Raw genomic sequence first — 19,981 nt, forward strand, 5'->3', positions numbered from 1 at the left:
GTTCAATTATTTTACATTAAAGATGCAATATTTAAAGAGTCAAGTAATTCTGATGGGTTTATTATACCCGTTTTCCCAAGCAGCAGTCCTTTGTAATCTCTCTTCCTCCATTTTTCCTGCTTTTTAGAAGTAACCACTTTTACCTCTTTCGGCTGATTACTTGATATTTACCTGCATGTCCTTCAGTAAGATGCTTTATTGTTCAGGGTTGTTCTTCCCACTATGGCAGGTAAGTAATTTAGCTGTCCTCCTCCCTCCCCAAACTCCATCATACACAAGCCCCCTTCCTAAAATCCTGTCTTCTCAATGTAATTAATATCATAATGTTGATTAGATCAGTATTCTTCATTTATATTATTATTATTTTTGACATAGGGTCTTCCTCTGTCACCCAGGCTGGAGTGTAGTGGTGTGATCACAGCTCTACTGCAGCCTGACCTCCTGGGCCCAAGTGATCCTCCTACCTCAGCCTCCCAAGTACGTGGGATCACAGGCAGGCACCACCAATGCACCTGGCTAATAAAAAAAAAATTTTTTTTGTAGAGATGGGATCCCCCTGTGTTGCCCAGGCTGGTCTTGAACTATTGGTCTCATGTGATCCTTTTACCTAGGCCTCCCAAAGTGCTAGGATCACACAGGTGAGCCACCACGTCCGGCCTTCATTTATATCATTATATTTTTGTGTGTTATTAAGAGCTAAGCCTTGTAGCAAAACTGTGACTTCATTATTATTTCTGTACATGTTAATTTTTTTCTTGGTTGGAATTAATAATTGTCTTATGCTTTTTTTTTTTTCCCATTTGCTTGTCCTTTTGGATCTTGATTTTGTAATAGAGGCTTTCTAGGGATGGCTGGAAGCTTGCATGCAAGCATTCAGGAGCAGGGGACTGAAATATGAATTGGAAGCTGTGAATACATTTGGAGGGCTTGTCAACCATCAGCTTCACCATAGACTGATTTCTTAAGCTAATTCCCTTCTTTCAGTCTCTTGCCTAGACAGTGAAAGCCTGGCTGTCAGCCTTCTGGAACCAAATAAGGGAGGATGGCTGGTGGCCTCAGCATCCTATGTGCATGTATTCATCTAATTCCATTCACTTGCCTTCAACTGTGTCATTTCTCCTCCAACACCACAGCTGCCAGTTCAGAGGCCCTCCCTTTAGTCTTTCTAGAAAATAAACTTCCAGTTATTTGTTGGGATATGTGTGGGATGGGCAAATAGCCCAGGTGTGCAGGGCTGGGGAGACCATCTGTGGATCTGACCACTTCTTAGATGTGCAGCTGGGCCTGCTTAGTTTAGCATTTCCTCTACCCTAGAGCCTTTTGGAGCTTCTAAGGGGTAAAATGAGGTGGGTCTTATCTTTCCCTACTGCCAACTTAGGATTCAGGTCTGGATTCAGGTCTGCTGTGTCATTTGCCACTCTGCCATCTGCATTCTAGCTTCCAATATTCTGCAGCAATTGTCTCCTGCTTTATTCTCTCTCTCCTTGTTGGTTCATGTCTTTAGAAAAGAAATTCTTTTACTGTTCCTGAATAGAGTTTGGGGAGGAAGCAAAGGTGGCCTCGGCCTCATACAGTTAAACCTCTCTTTTTACCTGAAAGCCTCACCATTGCTGCTTATTTACTGAACTGCCAAGGGTCTGAATTTTTAAAAATGAAATTCTAATGGTTCTTGGTAAACTCTAAAATGTACTTCAGAGACGGAATGACAGACCACAGCCCTTTGATTAAGAAAATGTGTTTTTTTTTAGGATTTTTTTTTTTTTAAACCAGAGCCTTTCAAAAGATTTAGTTCCTTACCCATAACTTCTTGCTTCTTCTTCCATCTGCACGCTCCTTTCTGCCTGCTTCAGCTCTCATTATGTTTCCAGTAGAAAATGAAAGTTTTTATGGAGCAGTCATGGGAGACATTGGGTTCCAGGTAATGTAGGTAGTTATGGAAAGACAGAAAAATGGGAGAGGTGGAGTCCCTATAGCCCATCATGTCATATCCATGTCATTCTTTCATCAAGACGTCTGTGACTGTTCCTACCTCCTTCTTACTGGCTTGGAATCACAGCAGTGATTCTCTTTGAGGCTGTGGTTTTGCTTCATGCCCAGTAGAAGCTATCACTGGATTGGCTTCAGTGTCTGTGGATTTGATTGTCCCTTTAAGGAGGAGTATGCCTTCAACTTGTTCTTTTTGTTGGAGACCGAGTCTCACCCAGGCTGGAGTGCAATTGTGCGATCTCGGCTCACTGCAACCTCTGCCTCCCAGGTTCAAGTTATTCTCCTGCCTCAGCCTCCTGAGTAGCTGGGATTACAGGCACGTGCCATCACACCTGGCTGATTTTTGTGTTTTTAGTAGAGATGGGGTTTCACCATATTGCCCAGGCTGGTCTCGAACTCCTGACCTCAAGTGATCCGCCTGCCTCTGCCTCCCAAAGTGCTGGAATTACAGCCACCACTCCCGGCCTACCTTCAACTTCTTAGCTACAAAGAGAGGGATCTCAAGAGTGGCCATTCTGGTTCCAGAAGCAGGGTGCAGCTTCCAGGCAAGTTGGAGAGAATGGCTGGCTCTGGTGGGTTTCCAGCAGTTCTGAACACATCTTTTGTGTCTCTCTTTCAAGTAACTCTCTTCATGGCTTCCAGACTTGAATCTCACCGAAATATTATTTATTTTTTACTAAGTCCTACCTTCCTGAGTTCAGAATTTGTTTTGAGATAGACAAAGGAATCATGCACGTGGAGATCAAAATCTAATCTCTATTATTGGTTTTTACTGGTAAAGCACTTTAAAAAATGTCGTGTTAGGTCTGCCGGCCAGTAGGGGCATGTTAATATTTCAGCTCTGAATTTGACATCCAATCACAGACCAGATTGGACAACCACAGGCCAATTTGGTCAGTGATTGGATGTCAAATGTGTTTAACCCTCTAAAACTTAAAGCAAGAAAAAGAATAATAGCTCCTGTAAAGGAGTTTGTGAAGGGACTGAAAGAGAGATTTACGCTAACAGTAGTTCCTCCCTATGGGAACATGAGGAGTGGAGAAATGTGTTCCATAATATAAGGTGATATCCCATAGCAAAGACATTGAATCAACTTAAATGCCCATCGATGTTAGACTGAATAAAGAAAATGTAGCACATATATACCATAGAATACTATGCAGTCATAAAAAAGAATGAGATAATGTCCTTTGCAGCAACATGGATGGGGCTGGAGGTTATTATCCTAAGTGAACTAACACAGCATCAGAAAACCAAATACTGCATGTTCTTACTTATAAGTGGGAGGTGAACACTGAGTACATGTGGATACAAAGAAGGGAACAACAGACACCAGGGCCTGCTTGAGGGTGGAGGGTGGGAGGAGGGTGAGGACAGAAAAACTACCTATCAGGCTGGGCACAGTAGCTCAAGCCTGTAATTCCAGCACTTCAGGAGGCCAAGGTGGGAGGACTGCTTGAGCCCAGGAGTTCAAGACTAGCCTGAGCAACATAGTGAGAACCTGTCTCTCAAAAAAAAAAAAAAATGTAAGCTGTGTGTGGTGGCACATACCTGTAGTTCCAGCTACTTTGGAAGGTGAGGTGGGAGAATCACTTGAGACATTGGATATTGGGTATACAAGAGGTTGAGGCTGCAGTGAACTGTGATCACGCCACTGCATTCCAACCTGGGCAACAGAGCGCGACCCTGTCTCAAAAAAGAAAAACTACCTATCGGGTACTATGCTTATTACCTGGGTAACAAAATAATCTATACACTAAACCTACCCCTACCCTGCCTCATGATGCAATTTATCCAAGTTTGTTATACAAACTTGCACCTGAACCTAAAATAAAAGTTAAAAAAAAGATGATATAAATTCTGCTTAAGACACATGATTAATGTATAGCAGATGCTCGGAAAATATACCATTGTTAAATCAGGTTGTATGACACATTCAGATTTCAGAAACATGAAAATTATTTTTACATCTCAGAAATGAGGGGAGTATAGTGTTACAAATTATCAGCCATTCATTCCTTTGATAAAAAGCCTCTAAGGTTTGGACCAAGTGGAGAGTACACCCTCAACTGGAATGGGGAGCCCCAGCTCTAATCCCAGTCCTGTTACAAACTAGTTAGGAGTCCTTGGCTCCGTTAAACCTCTACACGTGCTTTTCATCTGCTCAGCAAGGAGTGGAAGACCAGCTAAACAGATAAAAGAGACTAAGGGTAAGACCTGAACTCCCACAGCTAATTAATTTCAGAGTTGGGATGAAAACCCAAGTGTCTCCCTTCCCTAGTCTCATGTGTTTTCTACTATATTCATTTTATATTGACTTGAATTGAATTTGGACAAGATAGTTACAGCACAAAGCAATCACTGCTTTGCTCACTCTTTCACTCATTCAACAGGTATCAATTGAGCATTTTTTGAATGCTAAATACTGTGTTGAATGAATGAGACGTATTCTGTCTCTGTAGGAGCATACAGCCTGTGGCCTTCTGTGTTTACAGCTGTGAGGGACCCCCTGCACTACCACCCTTACGTGAAGGGCTTCAAACTGATCCGTGGAAGAGACCCAGACCTTCCTGGTTGCCTTGAAGCCATCATCCCTCCTGTGCTTTCCCTGAGCCCTGAAATGTGCCCTTTCTGCTGATGTGACCGACCTCCAAGAGTTGGCTCTTACCAGCTTATCACAAAAGCTCTTCAAGTGCCTCAAGAGAGGAAATTACACAGCAGAGCCCGGGATCATATATTGGCCTCATTATGGTTTTTCTCTTCCTGTTTACAGGGTGCTCAAGCTGGTATTACTATGTAACTATGCCAATGCCAGCCTCCACCTTCACAATTGCAGTGGGATGCTGGACAGAAATGAAGATGGAGACATGGTCATCAAATGATTTGGCAACAGAGAGACCCTTCTCACCTTCTGAGGCCAACTTCAGGTTTGTGTTTGGGGACTTGCTGGGAAGGAAAAAAAAAACACTTGAGGGAGTGGTATGATGCATTTCTTCCAAGCACTGGGAATGTGAGTCATTCCTGCTGAGAAACTAAACCAAAATAGGATTAATCAAAGCAGGAAAAGCCCTATTAGAAAGGAAAGAGAGGGCTAGGCACAGTGGCTCACGCTTGTAATCCCAACACTTTGGGAGGCTGAGGCGGGTGGATCATGAGGTCAAGAGACTGAGACCATCCTGACCAACTTGGTGAACCCCCCGTCTCTACTAAAAATACAAAAAAATTAGCCGGGCGTCCCAGCGACTCGGGAGGCTGAGGCAGGAGAATGGCTTGAACTCGGGAGGCAGAGGTTGCGGTGAGCTGAGATTGCGCCACTGCACTCCACCCTGGTGACAGAGTGAGACTCTGTCTCAAAACAAAAAACAAAAAACAAAACAAAACAAAGAAGAAAGGAAAGAGAGGCTGGGCGTGGTGGCTCAGGCCTGTAATCCCAGCACTTTGGGAGGCTGAGGCGGGTCGATCACGAGGTCAGGAGTTCGAGGCCAGCCTGGCCAACATGGTGAAACCCCATCTCTACTAAAAATACAGAAATTAGCCGGGCATGGTGGCGGATGCCTGTAATCCCAGCTACTCGGGAGGCTGAGGCAGGAGAATTGCTTGAACCTGGGAGGCAGAGGTTGCAGTGAGCCGAGATTGCGCCACCGCACTCCAGCCTGGCGACAGAGCAAGACTCTGTCCTGGAAAAAAAAAAAAAAGAAAAAAAGAAAGGAAAGCGAGTTGAGAAGAAGAGATGTGAGCCTATTATTTATGCAGAAAGAGAGAAGAAGGTAAGTATATATGAAATCCTGTGAAGTCTGCTGAAATATTTACATGCATTTGGCTAAATTCAAGGAATCCTCAGATTCAGTGCCTCCTCTCCTCCCATACCTTTTAAGTTTGGTTTTCAGTGCTTTTGTGGTCAAAAACATAGCTTCTGATGGATTACTTTCTATGCTACTCTGCTGTTTTGGTTGTACCAACTGCTGTTAGCGGTGCACTGTAGGGACAGCATCTCCCTCAGTGGGGCTAGTCGCCGCTTTAGGAGCACAGGACACAAGGAAACTGATGCAAAGCCCTTGGGTTAAGGGAATCCTGCTTGGTCAGGGCTTTGTTAACATCAGTAGTGATTTCTTTTTTATTTGAAGTATGAACCAGATAAAATCATTTTGAGGCTTTAAAAAATTAGTATAGGCCATTGGATATTTACTGGCAGCCTGTCTAGATGTTCAATGGTTTCTGGCTTTGAGAGCCAAAAGAGGGAGAAGGGGAACTCTGAGAAGGTGCACAGCACATGCATCATGCTGCACTCCCAGGATTTTATACCCGGCTCAATTGTGTCATTTTTCCTATTGACAGACAGTCACTAAGTCAGTACCTTCTGGTGGAGAAAGCCCAGGGTAATGGTAGAGATGATTAGTTACTCCTTGAAAACCAGCTAAGGTGTACTCCTAATGCAGATTCCTTTTGTGTTGGTTTTATTTTGTCATGCTGCTTTTACTAGTACCACAGTAACTGTGGCAGTTGGTCTTCATCTTTCAGAGATGAAGCTGTGTTCTCTGTCTTCTGATGGGCATGTATTATTGCCTGCATTTTGCCTTTTTTGGCAGAAGGGAGGTAATTTCCACTTCCTGTTCAGTAGCTTGCCTATTTTGGACTGTCTTTCCTGAGCTATATGAACATCCTAGATTGCGTATTAGATTTTACTTCTGTATTCTTGAGGGAAGAAGGGAATTGTGGGCAGAAGTGACATATTCTAGTTTCATGTGGGAACTTTAATTGCATGTGAGATCCTCCTGTGCTCTCTTTCCTGCAGTAGGATCACAGAGGAGGCTTTGTTTTGTAATTTCAGGTGGTCTGAATTTCTGAGTGAGGATGACAGGTAGTCTGGAGAGTCACTTAGATCTACAGTGGACTTGGTATTAGCAAGAAGCACACTGTTTTGTGTTAAGCCACTGAAACACCAGGGTTGTTTGTTACTGCAGCATATCCTAGCCTATCCTGAATTGATACAGTAGCCATTGGTTGTTCCAAGTCAGAAACTAAGTCTTGATCTAAATATAATCTCATTTAGTCCTAAGGATAAGCCTGCAAAACAGATTGGGTAGATTATTATTCTCATTTTATAGATAAGGATATTGAAGCTCAGCAACTTGTTAACATTAATGTACCTACTAAGTAGCAATACCTGGATTTATATCCAGGCCTGACCCCAGAGAGAGGTGAGTCAGAATCTTACCTGGAGACTTTAAAAAACTATATGTAACATTAATGCCTCACCTGGAGTCTGATCCACCCTCCCATCTGGAGAGTCACTGCCATGATTTGAGCCACCATTATTGACTGGAGTGTGTTGTGTTGGAACAGAAAACAGAAGTTGAGAGCAATGCCTTTGAGCCTGAAAGTGCCATTCTTGGTGGTTGGATATACCTCTTTGGACAAAGCCACACTTACCTTATCTGTAGAATGAAGGCTTTGTCCATGGGTTCTCAAATTCTTGATAGTGAAGAAGTACTCTTCTCTTTTTCATCTAAGGCCTCAGCATTGATTGATTGTTAGAGGAGCTGTGCAGTTGGAAAATGTGTGCCTTTGGAAGGCTAGGGGAAGGCAAAGACAGACATTTGTTATTTTGCCTTTCTAGCCATATTCCAAAGAGATGTGGGGTTGGGGAGTGGGCAGCAGCCACTGACTCTGTGCTCTCTCCTTCCTGCTCAGAAGCAACTTAAATGGCTTCTCAGTTTTCTTGCATCCACTATTCTGAAAGGAGGAAGAAATGAATGATTCTGGGAAGAGATGATGTCTAAAATTCCTGTTGGGCTTTAGGGGAAGAAGCAAGTACAACTCCTCTCTTGTCCTCCTAAATTCACCAGTTGAGGAACAGACAGAGGAGATAAAAATAAAGGTTTTATTATTGACAGAAGCTGGACTGAAGGAATACTCAGGTGCATGGTCTCAGTGGGGTTTCTGAGACTCCATTTCCAAATGAGACAAATTTACCCACCCAGTTACCAGCCCAGCTGGACTGCTGCTGTCCTCTATAACACAGATGTAGAGTCCACCTGACACATGGCAGGGGCAGGCCCAAAGTGCACCCTCTGTGGGCAAGCAGATTCAAAAGAGAAAGCCTGGAATGGCCCAGCCAGTCAGGTAAGCTGGGGAGAGGTCCGGGTGCCACTCTAGGGAAGCGTGTCTTTCCATGGAACTGTGAGTCCTGGTGAATGGGGTTCCTCCTATGCCCCCTTCCATGTCCAATAAACTGTGACTGAGTTTTCCCTTCCTTTATCAATATGCTTGTCCTTCAGGAATATGCTGCTGATAAAATCATAGCTTGCATTTGCTTAGTCCTGCCCTGGCTGTGCACTTCATGTGTGCTGTCTTTAGTTGTCAGAAAGTGGCTTTGTTTTCATCCGTTACATGTCTGACTGCATGCAAAGTTTGCCAGCAAAGGTGCTCTGAAGTGCCAGTCACAGTGGTGTTTTTGGTTATGTTCACATCTGGTCCCTTCTGCCTTCCCCAGCACCCATTCTACTTCAAACCTTCCTAAGACCACCAATCAAATTCATGTAAATCCAACTTTCACAGGGGCCTGCTATACCACAGGTTTTCATTTGCCTAAAGTGCTCATCTGGGTTCCAGAAATTTGGCCAAAGTGTTGGTCACTGAACTTTTATGATCAGTGTTCATGTGGGTAAAATTATAGTAAGAACATTCCCTCTTCCAGCTCCACTTTCACACATGCTCCAGCCACTCTGGGTGAGCATTTTAGTAAATACATTGATTATAAGGCTCTCAGATAAGCTGTTGAAAGTTTTTTAATTTTATTCAGCTGTAGTATAACCTTCAGCCACAGGGGAATCTTTGTGTTATGTTTCTTTAACCTCTTGAGGCCTTTGTGGGGGCCATACAGTTTAAACACGACACAGAAACTTGGATAAAGTCCAAAGGAACTTAGCAAAAATGATTAAAGGCATGGAAAATGGGCACTACAAAGAAGAAAACACATTGAGACTGATTATTTGAAAGAAGAATCTGGTGGGGAACAGGTCTTCTTTAGAGTTGTAAAGTATATGAAAAGTTGCTTTGATAGGAAGTACAGCATCTTTGAGTCGGTGCTGAATCTATGGAAGACTATTACTTTGTAAAAAGCACAGAATTGGCCAGGCGCGGTGGCTCATGCCATTAATCCCAGCACTTTGGGAGGCCAAGGCGGGCGGATCATGAGGTCAGGAGATCGAGACCATCCTGACCAACATGGTGAAACCCCGTCTCTACTAAAAATACAAAAATTAGTTGGGCGTGGTGACGCGTGCCTGTAATCCTAGCTTACAGGAGGCTGGGGCAGGAGAATTGCTTGAACCAGGGAGTCGGAGGTTGCAGTGAGCTGAGATTGCACCACTGCACTTCAGCCTGGCAATAGAGCAAGACTCCGTCTCAAAAAAAAAAAAAAAAAAAAAGTACAGAATCCCCTGACCTCTTCAGAAACAAGGCAATTCTATGAAGAATGGCTCATGTGCTGAGTTATCATAGACTCATAGTGCCAGAAGAAACCTTAGAAAAGATTTTCATTTGTTTATATTTTAAGTATAATTAACATACAACAAAATGTGCAGATCTTAAGTGTTCAGCTTGATGAGTTTATGATGATTGTATACAGCCTAAACCTGATAGAGAACATTCTGTCTCCACGGTAAGTTAGTAAATTCTCTCATACCTTTTTTTTTTTTTTTTTTTTGAGACAGAGTCATGCTTTGTTGCCCAGGCTGGAGTGCAGTGGTGCGATCTTAGCTCACTGCAACTCTGCCTCCCGGGTTCAAGTGATTCTCCTGCCTCAGTCTCCCAAGTAGCTGGGATTACAGGCATGCACCACCACACTCGGCTAATTTTTTTGTATTTTTAGTAGAGATGGGTTTTACCGTGTTGGCTAGGCTGGTCTCAAACTCCTGACCTCAGGTGATCCACCTACCTTAGCCTCCCAAAGTGCTGGGATTACAGGCATGAGCCACCGTGTCTGGCCTCTCATATCCTTTTCTAACCAATTCCTTACCTCCTCCAGCAGCCACTTTGGTGAAACTATGTTAAAGATGGGGAAAAAGAAGCCCCAGATACTGAGTTGCCTGCCTTGGTCACAAGTGAGCCAGTCTGAGAAGACAGTGAAGCCCAGGTTTCCTGATCCCTATGTGGGAACGTAGAAGTGGCTTTCCTGATGCCATTTCCATGTCCATTTCTATGGGAGCCTTACCCTTCTCACCTGGTCAGAGCTTGATTGCCTTAAAGTCCTGCATTTTTTCCCAGGCTTTGATTACAACGGTACTAATTCACACAACTAGAATCATCTTCATCATCTGAGCTAGTGCCTTTTATGCCCAGAGAGATTCTAACTTGCCTTGTTCCTGATTGGAAAAGGATATGAGAGAACTTACCGTGGAGTCAGAATGTTGTCTATCAGGTTTAGGTTGTATACGATCACCAGAAATTCATCCGGCCAAACACTTTTGGGTGTATCTTTGGCTACCTCAGTATTCTCTAACTTTAGGGTTCTTGGCAGCAAGAAATAATCTTTCCCCATGTTGTGTTTAGAGAGGCCATTAGAACGACCTTTTTGCAAAATTGTGCTGTGGTAGATATAATTTAAGCTTATGCCTCAGCTTTGTCCAGAAGATGCCTGCACACTCCAGTTTCTCTGTGGTTTAACATGATCTGAAAGCTTTGCAATAGAGATTATATGAACTGAAATTACTGTAGCACATTATATACCTGTGTAAATACATGAGAAAAAGATACTGTGGTGGTTAATTTAATCAGTGGCCTTTTTCACTTTGCGAGACCTTTGACCACATTCATGCACAAGCACAGTACTTGTCATTAGGTGGGCATTGCAGCCTTTTTAGTTAAATGTTCACCAACAGGCACCTTGACTCACTCTCTCCACAAAGCAAGGTTATCAATCCAGGGACTTTGGCCAGAATTCAATGTCAAGAATTATATTCTTCATGTCATCTTATTCTGACAAGTTTTTATGGGCCTCCATCCATTTTCTTACTCTCCGTTGTGGTGAAATGCCTTTGGTGCTGGAAGCTGTGTTCTATGAACTATGCTGCTAGAAGGTGAGGCTTATCTGTACCTAGCCATATTGGTCTCCTGAACGCTGGCCTTGGGTAAGTGAAAGGTACTTCTTACATTTGGAGAGGAATTATTGTTGCATTCTGCCCATATTGGGACATGCCAGCATCTTAAGATTTTTCATTATTCACTGTGAATCAAGTGAGCACCTGTAGTTATAATTGGCTGGGTACAGTGGCTCATGCCTATGATTCCAGCCCTTTGGGAGGCTGAGGCAGGAGGGTCATTTGAAGCCAGAAGTTTGAGACCACTCTGGGTTACAAAGTGAGACCCCATCTCCAGACCCCATCTCTTAAAAAAAAAAAAAAAAGGCTGGATGTGGCATGGCAACATGCCTGTAGTCCTAGCTACTCATGAGGCTGAGGTAGGAGGATTGCTTGAGCCCAGGACTTGGAGGCTACAGCGAGCTATGACCCTGCCACTGCAGTCCAGCCTGGGCAACAGAGTGAAATCCTGTCTTAAATAATAATAATAATAGGCCGGTTGCGGTGGTTCATGCCTGTACTCCTGGCTGTTTTGGAGGCTGAGGTGGGTGGATCACCTGAGGTCAGGAGTTTGAGACCAGCCTGGCCAACATGGTAAAACCCCGTCTCTACTAAAAATACAAAAATTTAGCCAGGTGTGGTGGCACACACGTGTAATCCCAGCTACTCAGGAGGCTGAGTCAAGAGAATCACTTGAACCTGGGAGGTGGAAGTTGCAGTGAGCTTAAATCATGCCACTGCCCTCTAGCTTGGAAGACAGAGCTAGATTCCATCTCAAAAAATAATAATAATAAAATAAATAATGATTAGAGGGGTTTTTCATTGTGTTTGAATAAAAGACATGTTAGCAGGTGAAAAAATGGAGTACTGTTGGATGTAGGTTTGAGTAGATAAGTTCTCTTGAGTCCTGTGAGTCAGGTTCTAGGAATTCTCTTTCAGTTCCGCCTTTGATGGAATAACTGGCAGTGGTCAGATGAAGCAGGCTGGGGTCTGATCTGTTTCCTTAAAAGGCTGGCTCAGTTAAATTTGTTCTGAAAGTGGGTTGGGAAAAATACTGTATCAAAAGTGCCTCTGTATTCCTTAATAACAGCTTTTGATGGGCTGTGTAAAGAACATTTAGATTACTATTCAGTAAAATGGTTTGTGTTCTTTCAAGGAGTTTGAGCCTGTAACTTTCATTTGGTTCATGGTTCTACCTCAGTCCAAGTCTTTTATTCTAGGTAATCCCAGAATTGGATCTTTAATTTGTGTGTACTGCTCCTTCCTTTCTGAGTTATGAATTGTCTCTAATTTGGAGATTGTTCATATGATGATACTTGAAAACATCTAACCGAGGGCAGGAATTGTTTGTATTTTGGTGAGAAGTTTTTTTGTTTTGAGTCTTTAGAGGTCCCCCCACAACAAAGTTTATTCTAAAACAAGATTTTACTGCTTTCTCTTATCTTAGATTGAAGCTAGTCTGTTGATTCAAACACATGAATACGTTTTTGTCCTGTAAATTTTCACTGCTGCACAGAGCCAGTCAAGCCAAGAATTGAAATCAACAGTCTTTGCTTGTGAGTCTGTCTGAACCTCTGTCTCCTAAAAGTTGTCTACATCTGCAAGATTGCCTCACCTCCACAGCAAGAATAATAAACATGTTTTACCATTTATTTTGTGTTATTCCCAGGCATGTTGGTGTTTGCAGTCACATGGAATACCCCTGCCGCTTCCAGAATGCTTCTGCCACCACCCAGGAGATCATTCCTCATCGGGTCTTTGCCCCTGTGTGCCTCACGGGTGCCTGCCAAGAGACCCTTCTGCGGCTGATCCCTCCTTGCCTCTCAGCAGCACATTCTGTTCTGGGAACACACCCGTTCTCTCGGCTGGATGTTCTCATCGTCCCTGCCAACTTTCCAAGTCTGGGGATGGCCAGGTATGTTGTTCCATTGTGGCACTTGGGGTACATACATTTTGGAAATTCTTTAACTATGTCTTGCTTTCCTTGAGCTCTGTCAGAGCTGTCATTTGATTAGAATGGAGGGGCTATGGTTGCTCATGCTTGGACATCTCATTGCTGCCTTGAGGGACAATTTTAATGCAGACTCCCTCATGCACGAGCCTTTGAGTGTCATGGGCTCAGTTGAGACTGTGTTGAAAAGAAAAGGCTCACATTGTTGCTGGGATTGAGAATACATAGTGCCCCCTGAGTGGTGACTGTTGGATCATGGCTGATCAGTGGCTGTTAGCTTGGATGATGACAGCATAATGCTAATGAGCCAAAGGTTATAGCATCAGGCTCTGGGCACAGTAACATGACTTGGTCCCAAGGCCACAGGCTGCTCACCTAATCCTGACCAGCTGTCTTGTCCATTCTCACCACTGGTCACAAGGGCAATGACTTGAGAGACCCTGAGTCAGATAGACTGTGGATGGATCAGTGTAAATCTATCCCTACTGCTAGAAAAACAGCTCAAAACAGATGGCTTACTGTGCGGGTTGGAGAAGGAGTCACGTGCTACTATTTTTTAACAAATGCACTTTTGCTGTTGTATCCTGGTTTGGTTCCCTGTATTTATTTAAGCTAAAATCTATTAATTAATGCCATTGTTCAGTCATTAATGGGTATCTGTGTTCCACTGAGAAAAGATAGAGAATGTACTTGGTTATATTTCCATTTTAAAATCTTAATCATTAGCAGTGAATATGCTTGACTAAGGATGGGAAAAATAAGCTCATCAAAACATGTGACTTTAAGTTTTTCCCTATTAGTCAAGGAAATTCCTGCTGCCAATTAATTCCCATGCTTTTGAGCAGCTGTCATTTGTGGTGTTTTCCCTGAAAACTGCACACATTCATAGTAAAACCATGAGCAGAAAAGAACTGACCAGAACATTTGCTTTTGATCTTTACTACATGTATGTACTTTAAAGACTGGCTGGCTTGCCTTAATCCTTGAGGAGGTCTGAGAAAGTCATTTAGACTGATTTTTATCCTATGTTTATGAAGATAATGGGAATGCAGGAACTAGGATAATTATATATATTTGGTTACGTGCATCATATAATTGTCTTGGATGTCTATATATAGAATTTTTCTTAATGGAGGGGGGGCTTCTTTTGTCTCTTTGAAGAGTCTGCTGGCCTTAATTTAAGTAGTAGAAGTGTTGGTGAAAAAAGAGTTGTTCATGAAATGTTTCTTATTTGTACACGGGTTTGAGGGGCCCTATTTACTTGGGAGTTTTTAGCACTTCATGAGAATTGCAGTTTTTTAAGGCATGTTTGCTAGCAGTTCCAAGTTCTGGCCTGAGGGAACCAAAGGCAGAGTATTTTTCATGCACAGGATTCTGTTTTCTATAGCTCCTTCCTGACATCAGTCTGCCAAAGCCAGAAAGAGTTGACCTGCAGGCCATTCTCTAAAGCTTCTCTTTTCAAGTTTGCATGCCCAAGCAGGTAGGCTGTGTGTTTGCTGCTTTTTGCGATATTTGAAGTGATTTAAGCATGCTTAACTCTGTATTTTTAGAGCAGTAAGCCTGAGTACCATAAGACCAAATGGTCCTGGGCACAAATTTTGAAAAATATGGTGGTGATCATAACTTAGCAACAACAAGACTGCTTTTATGCTTAAAAGCAGGAGAACCGTATATTCAAAATTTGTGGTTGGTTGTCAAATACCATTTTTTTCCCTTCCTTTTAGACTGTGGAAGTAAAGTCTGCCCAGGTCTAGATGTTTTTCTGGACTTATTACCATTCCCTGGATGAGAGCTGTGGAAGGGGGATTGTGGTCTCTTCCACTGCCAGGTGGGGTGGGGAAGGGAGGTGCTCTGTTTTTCCAAACTCTGGCTTCAATTGATTCTACTTGCTTGGCTTGACTCTGTCGGGATCCCAACACCTTGGGCCACATGCAGCTGAGTGGGGTTTATGACTCAGCTGGCTACTGGGGCCCTGCTGCTTTATTTATGGTCGAGGCTTTGCTTGAGGTTTTATAAAGCAAAGCTAGAACAAAAACGATGGTTTTGTAAGTCAACTTCATACCCTAAACAGGAATAGAGAAACCTCAAGGCTAGGAGGAGTCATCCAAAAAGACCTCCATACTGAAACCTGCCATTGTCCTCTTAGTTATAATATGCTGAGAGATCAAAGGACTTCTTGGTAAATTAAATGGCTCTTTCCCGAGTCCATATTTTATAAACGTGTACGCAAGATCGTAAATTCCATACCTCTGAACTTCTTTAGTGATTAGGTCTTAATTATAATGAATACCATTTTATACCATTTCAGTATTCTTTTTTGGCAAATGATATTAAACATTCCCTCATGAACTAAAATGGGTAAATTATTATTAATCATGTTAAGCAGTTTCTGAGAATTTTAGATAATATAATGATTTCACTATTTTGAATATTACGTATCATAGTTTTTATTGAATAAGCTTAAAAGTCTCCTCTTTGATTCTGTTTTTGAGCTGGATTCTGATATTTCAGTGAAGTGAGGAAAAAGACATTTATAAAACTTGAATGTATGATAATGACAAATCAGTTTATAAGAAGGTAAATAATACACAAATAATATTTTAGAATTTCGAATGCTTTTCAAACATGGCAGTAACTAGAACATTTATCAATACTGCTCTTCATGATTTTTGTCACCTTTTAATATAATAGGAGCCATTACTAACTGACCCCCTCCCCTACCCTGGTGCTTTTCCAAATCACTGTTCTAGGGGAGAGGGACTTTAATTCTTTGCTGAGAAAAATCACTAGTTTGCCTTTCAGATGCTTTCCTCAGTGGGTGTGTGTGGGCTTTCAGTTTTTGTTTCATTGTGTTTTTGCCTTCCATGAAGACTGAATCTGCCATATCAGGAACCGTAAAGTATACATTTCTTGATTTGACTACTATGATGTCTGTATGAAGATATGCATGCATTTAAAATGCATCTCTGAAGTACACACAGCTCTCTTCCTGTTGGTTTAATTAATATTCTACTGTTTTCATTGTGTCCTCGTATGTTCTCAGAGTTTCTGCTGGGGATTGACTGGCAAGCCTAGTTTCTTAATTTTGAGAAATACATGAAAGGAGCTCATCATCACACTTACACTCTCTGTTATAGCAGCAGTAACGTTAATGGAATCATATTCTAGAACCAGGCTTATGACAGTTGCTTAAAAATTAACACCTTAATCTTACCTTTGTATGTGTGTATAGGAAATGCTTTGCTTCGCATTTGTCTCTTAGCAGTTCACAATTACATGTCATGGCATAATTAGGTTGGCAGAACTACCTAGCTGTCGTCCAAATATGTTCTTTTTTTTCCTTGTATTTGAATTTCAAGAATCTCTTGCAACTTATTTCAGAGTGGTTTTCTGTGAAGAGCACTGAAGTTAAAAAACCATGTGCTGTGTAGTTCTGCTTCATGGCTCAGCTGTTCACATGCATCTTCACCCTTCATCCCACTGGGAAAATTGAGGGGAAAAAAATGACTATAGTGTGGCCGATGACAGGTGACAGATTCTTTGAGCTTTTCCCCACCTGTTCTATACCAGATAGTCTTGATAATTTGGTTATTGTTTATTTATTCTTGCAATAAATATTTATCAAGCGTATACTGTGTGCCAGATAGTACTTACGATGCAGAGCCTACATGGGTGAACGAGATTGAGGAGGCCTCTGTCCTTATGAAATGGACATTCTAGTCAGGGGAGAAAATTAGTGTACGTGAAACAAGTAATTAAGATGTATGCTATGAAGAAAATAAAATCAAGTAAGTGTCACAGTGGGAGAATCAATAGCATTGTTAGGGTGAGAGGGAAAAGCTTCCTTAAAGGGTGACATTTGGGCTAAGACTGAAGAATAAAAAGGAATCAGCTTTGTGACCATCTGGTGGAAAAGTACTCCAGTCCACAGGCCTCAAGGTGGGAACCACTCTCATGGGTTGGAGGAGTAGAATGAAGGCCAGGATGGTGGCAGGTCAGTGAGGTCTTAGAATGGCTTTCCTTAGCCCCGTTCTTAGTGAGCTTGGGTGCCAGGAGCAAGTGAGTCACTAAGAAATGGCAAGATTAAGTCAGGTCCATCATTCTAGGCAGACGGGTTATGGGAAGAGATCAATTTTTTTTTTTTTTCTTGGGACCGTAGATACCTATACCATCTCCCGACTGGCTAATGAGAACCTGATTGGCTTAGCAGCTGCTGTTCTTGAGCAGAATTCTCCATGGCTGAAGCTATCAGAACACCTGGCACCCAGACAGGCAACCTTCCCTTTGTAGAGAAGGGAGAAGTCTCAGATCACCACGTTTTCTTCCCCTGGCAGCTGTTGATTGATTCTTTGCAAGGGTTTTTGACATCGTTGGTCACAGAGAGGGAAGCTGTGTCTCATCCTAGTTTTATTTGCTCATCCTAGTTTTAAAGGTTTTTTGTTTTGTTTTGTTTTTTTTAAAAAAAGCAACAACAACTGAATGAAAATAGGATTGACAATTAAAGACCATAGAGAAAATTATCAATTATTAAAATCTTTACAACATGCTTCACTATAAGGAAAAACTATAAAGCTCCCTATTACACAAGGCTTATTCTTAAAAGGTTTGATTGTGCAATAAAAGACTTCTGAATGTTTATACTAGTTCCTGACTATTGCATGCACAATTTTCTTAAGTACCTCAATTTGCAAATAAACGGTATGCACGTACATGCCCAAGAATGAATGTAACCAGCCTTTTCCTCCACTCCCTCCTCCCGGGTTAGACAGGGTGTTGTCCTGTTTATTCTTATCTCCCAGCCAATGTGTAATAGAATAAGCAAAACATAACATGCTGGTACAAAGGGCCTGTTGTTTTCAGCTTTCTAATTATGCTCCTTTCTGCTGGGGAAGGAAGCAGTCATAAATTTCTGTCATTATCTTAAGTAGCAAGGTTTCACAGCTTTGAGAATTTTTCTTTGTTTGTTCTTTGTTGGCTTTACTTGAATTTTTGATCCCTCAAACCAAAACCACCATACTTTTAAACAATCCTTCTTTAGATTTCAGGGGATGTGACCCCCTGATTTCAAGGCAAGATGCAGCCGTAGTGATTCTTTGCCTCAGGAATCAGATTTTGAGCCTTAAATTAGTATGCCTTTCAATTCACCATGGCTGCCAACTTCTCTACTTTCTCCGACGTGCTGCATATTTTTGTTTTGTGTGTGGGTTTTGTTTCTTGTTATTGTTGTCGTTTCTTTCTCAGATTTTAATAAATTCTCAATTTTCTTTCTTCGTGGATTGTTTTTTAAAAAGATGTTGAATGGGCATTTCTTTCCCCTGTTTTGCAGTATAACTCTTCTCTGCTTTTTCAGACAGGTGGGTGTGAATGATAGAAAGCAGCTCATACCATCCTTTTTTTCTGTAAAATTTTAATCCCTTGTTTACTGGCAACCCTGCTGTTGCTGTAGAGATGAACAAACAGAATGAGTTGTGAGCTGTGAGGCACATGCAAGGTGATTTATGCCCATGTGTGCTTCCCCTTTGTTGCTTTCTTTGTGTTCACTTTCTCCATTTTCTCTTTTATTTCAATTATCCTTCTTGAGAAAATTATTTGACTTTATTTGCATCCTATGTTATAGGTAGGGGCTTTCCCCTTCTAATGTGTTCTGGTTCTTTCATTTTTGTGTTCCTGAAATAGTAACTGGTATTCATAAAGTGATGTTCTTCTGGGACTCTGAAAGCCCTTGGCCAGGATGATTTTGTTCATCTTGACAATACCACTTTGTACTAAGCAAGGTAGGTAGTGAGAATGTGTGTGTATGTTCCATTTTTCACAGAGCGGGTATTAAGAGGATATATAATGTCCCAAAGTCACTTAGAAGCAGGAAGTCAGGGAGACAAGTAAAATGGCCTCATCCTGTGATGGCTGTCAGAGTCTGGTGGTCCAGACTTAGGCAAGGCTGATGTGTAACTGTTTCTAAGGCAGTGAGTGCTTGATTTAGGGTCTCCACACAGAAACCATACTGACCCTGTGAGTGAAGATATCATTGAAGATCAGCGTTTACTGTGGGCTGGCTTTGAGGCAGCCATAGAATCTGGATACCAGGCAAATTCCTGGATCACATGAGTTCTTGGGGGCCAGGCTCTCTCTCTTCTGTTGGAGCAACAGGCAGAGTGAACTCACAGCTTTTGGGTTAACTAGAATCTTCTTTTTGCCATTAAACAGCTGTGTTGCTTGTCAGATCGAGAAGTGGCATCTTATCATCATTATACCATGATTCTTCACCCTCTGAAAGATTATGCTTAAGTGTTTGGTTTTCTTTGAACTGTTCTCCCCACACAGACTGACAGTCCTACCTTCAGAGAACACTGCTGGGGCCATCCTTCAAGAGAAATTGTCAGGCCTTTGAAAGGCCTTCCTGAAGCAATCATTCCTCTACCTGTGTTTGTAATCTCTCTATTGATGTCATCCTAGGTTCCTAATGTCTTCCAGTCCTTGAGCCTGAGACGGCCAGTCAGCACCACCTTGCCATTTTTTCCATTGCAAAGAAAAGGCTTTTTCCCCGCCTTGCCACTTATTTCTTTACCGAAGCATCATTACTGAATAGAACATACACACTCCCTGGGTGAAAAAGAACAATGGAGTTCAGTGCACAAAGTTACCTAACTTGGGATATTCCCAATCTTGCAAGCTCTTTCTCCTTAGACCACTACACAGAGTGAGCAAATACTACCAGCTTCTGTACTGCTGATGTATGCATGTGGTCATGGAGCTATGTAAGTATTTCTTTTAAGGGTAGATTTCTTTTAGGGAAAACACCAACTCTGGAAAGTCCTCAGGCAAAGTACAATGTGTGAACAGCTCTGCTGGAGGGAATATTGCCAAGATGCAGCTGGAGCCCACCTCTGCGCCATGGAGGCCTGTTTGCGTAAAGTGGGTGAGAAATTGCCTTGTCTCTACATTTCACCCCTAATAAGTAATTGGA

General features: G+C 42.2%; 1 protein-coding gene across 16 annotated transcripts in view; it reads left to right on the forward strand.

Annotated features, from left to right (window-relative positions):
* The window catches only part of AOPEP (aminopeptidase O (putative)), a 362,088-nt gene that overhangs the window by 61,218 nt on the left and 280,889 nt on the right, over positions 1 to 19,981 (forward strand). For 14 of the 16 annotated variants that reach the window (XR_008668203.2, XM_055349953.2, XM_004048300.5 and 11 more), the window contains 2 exons: positions 4,760 to 4,913; positions 12,736 to 12,981. Coding sequence is in view for 15 of the 16 variants with exons in the window: in XM_055349953.2 (XP_055205928.2) it covers positions 4,760 to 4,913; positions 12,736 to 12,981 (400 nt within the window). In the remaining variant the exon portion in view is untranslated. Of the gene's footprint in view, positions 1 to 4,759; positions 4,914 to 12,735; positions 12,982 to 14,404; positions 14,498 to 19,806; positions 19,930 to 19,981 lie in introns of all 16 variants that reach the window. The other 2 variants (XM_063696576.1, XM_063696575.1) reach the window with 2 other exon arrangements.

This window comes from Gorilla gorilla, chromosome 13 (assembly GCF_029281585.2).
Source record: "Gorilla gorilla gorilla isolate KB3781 chromosome 13, NHGRI_mGorGor1-v2.1_pri, whole genome shotgun sequence".
Taxonomy (NCBI): Eukaryota; Metazoa; Chordata; class Mammalia; order Primates; family Hominidae; genus Gorilla; species Gorilla gorilla.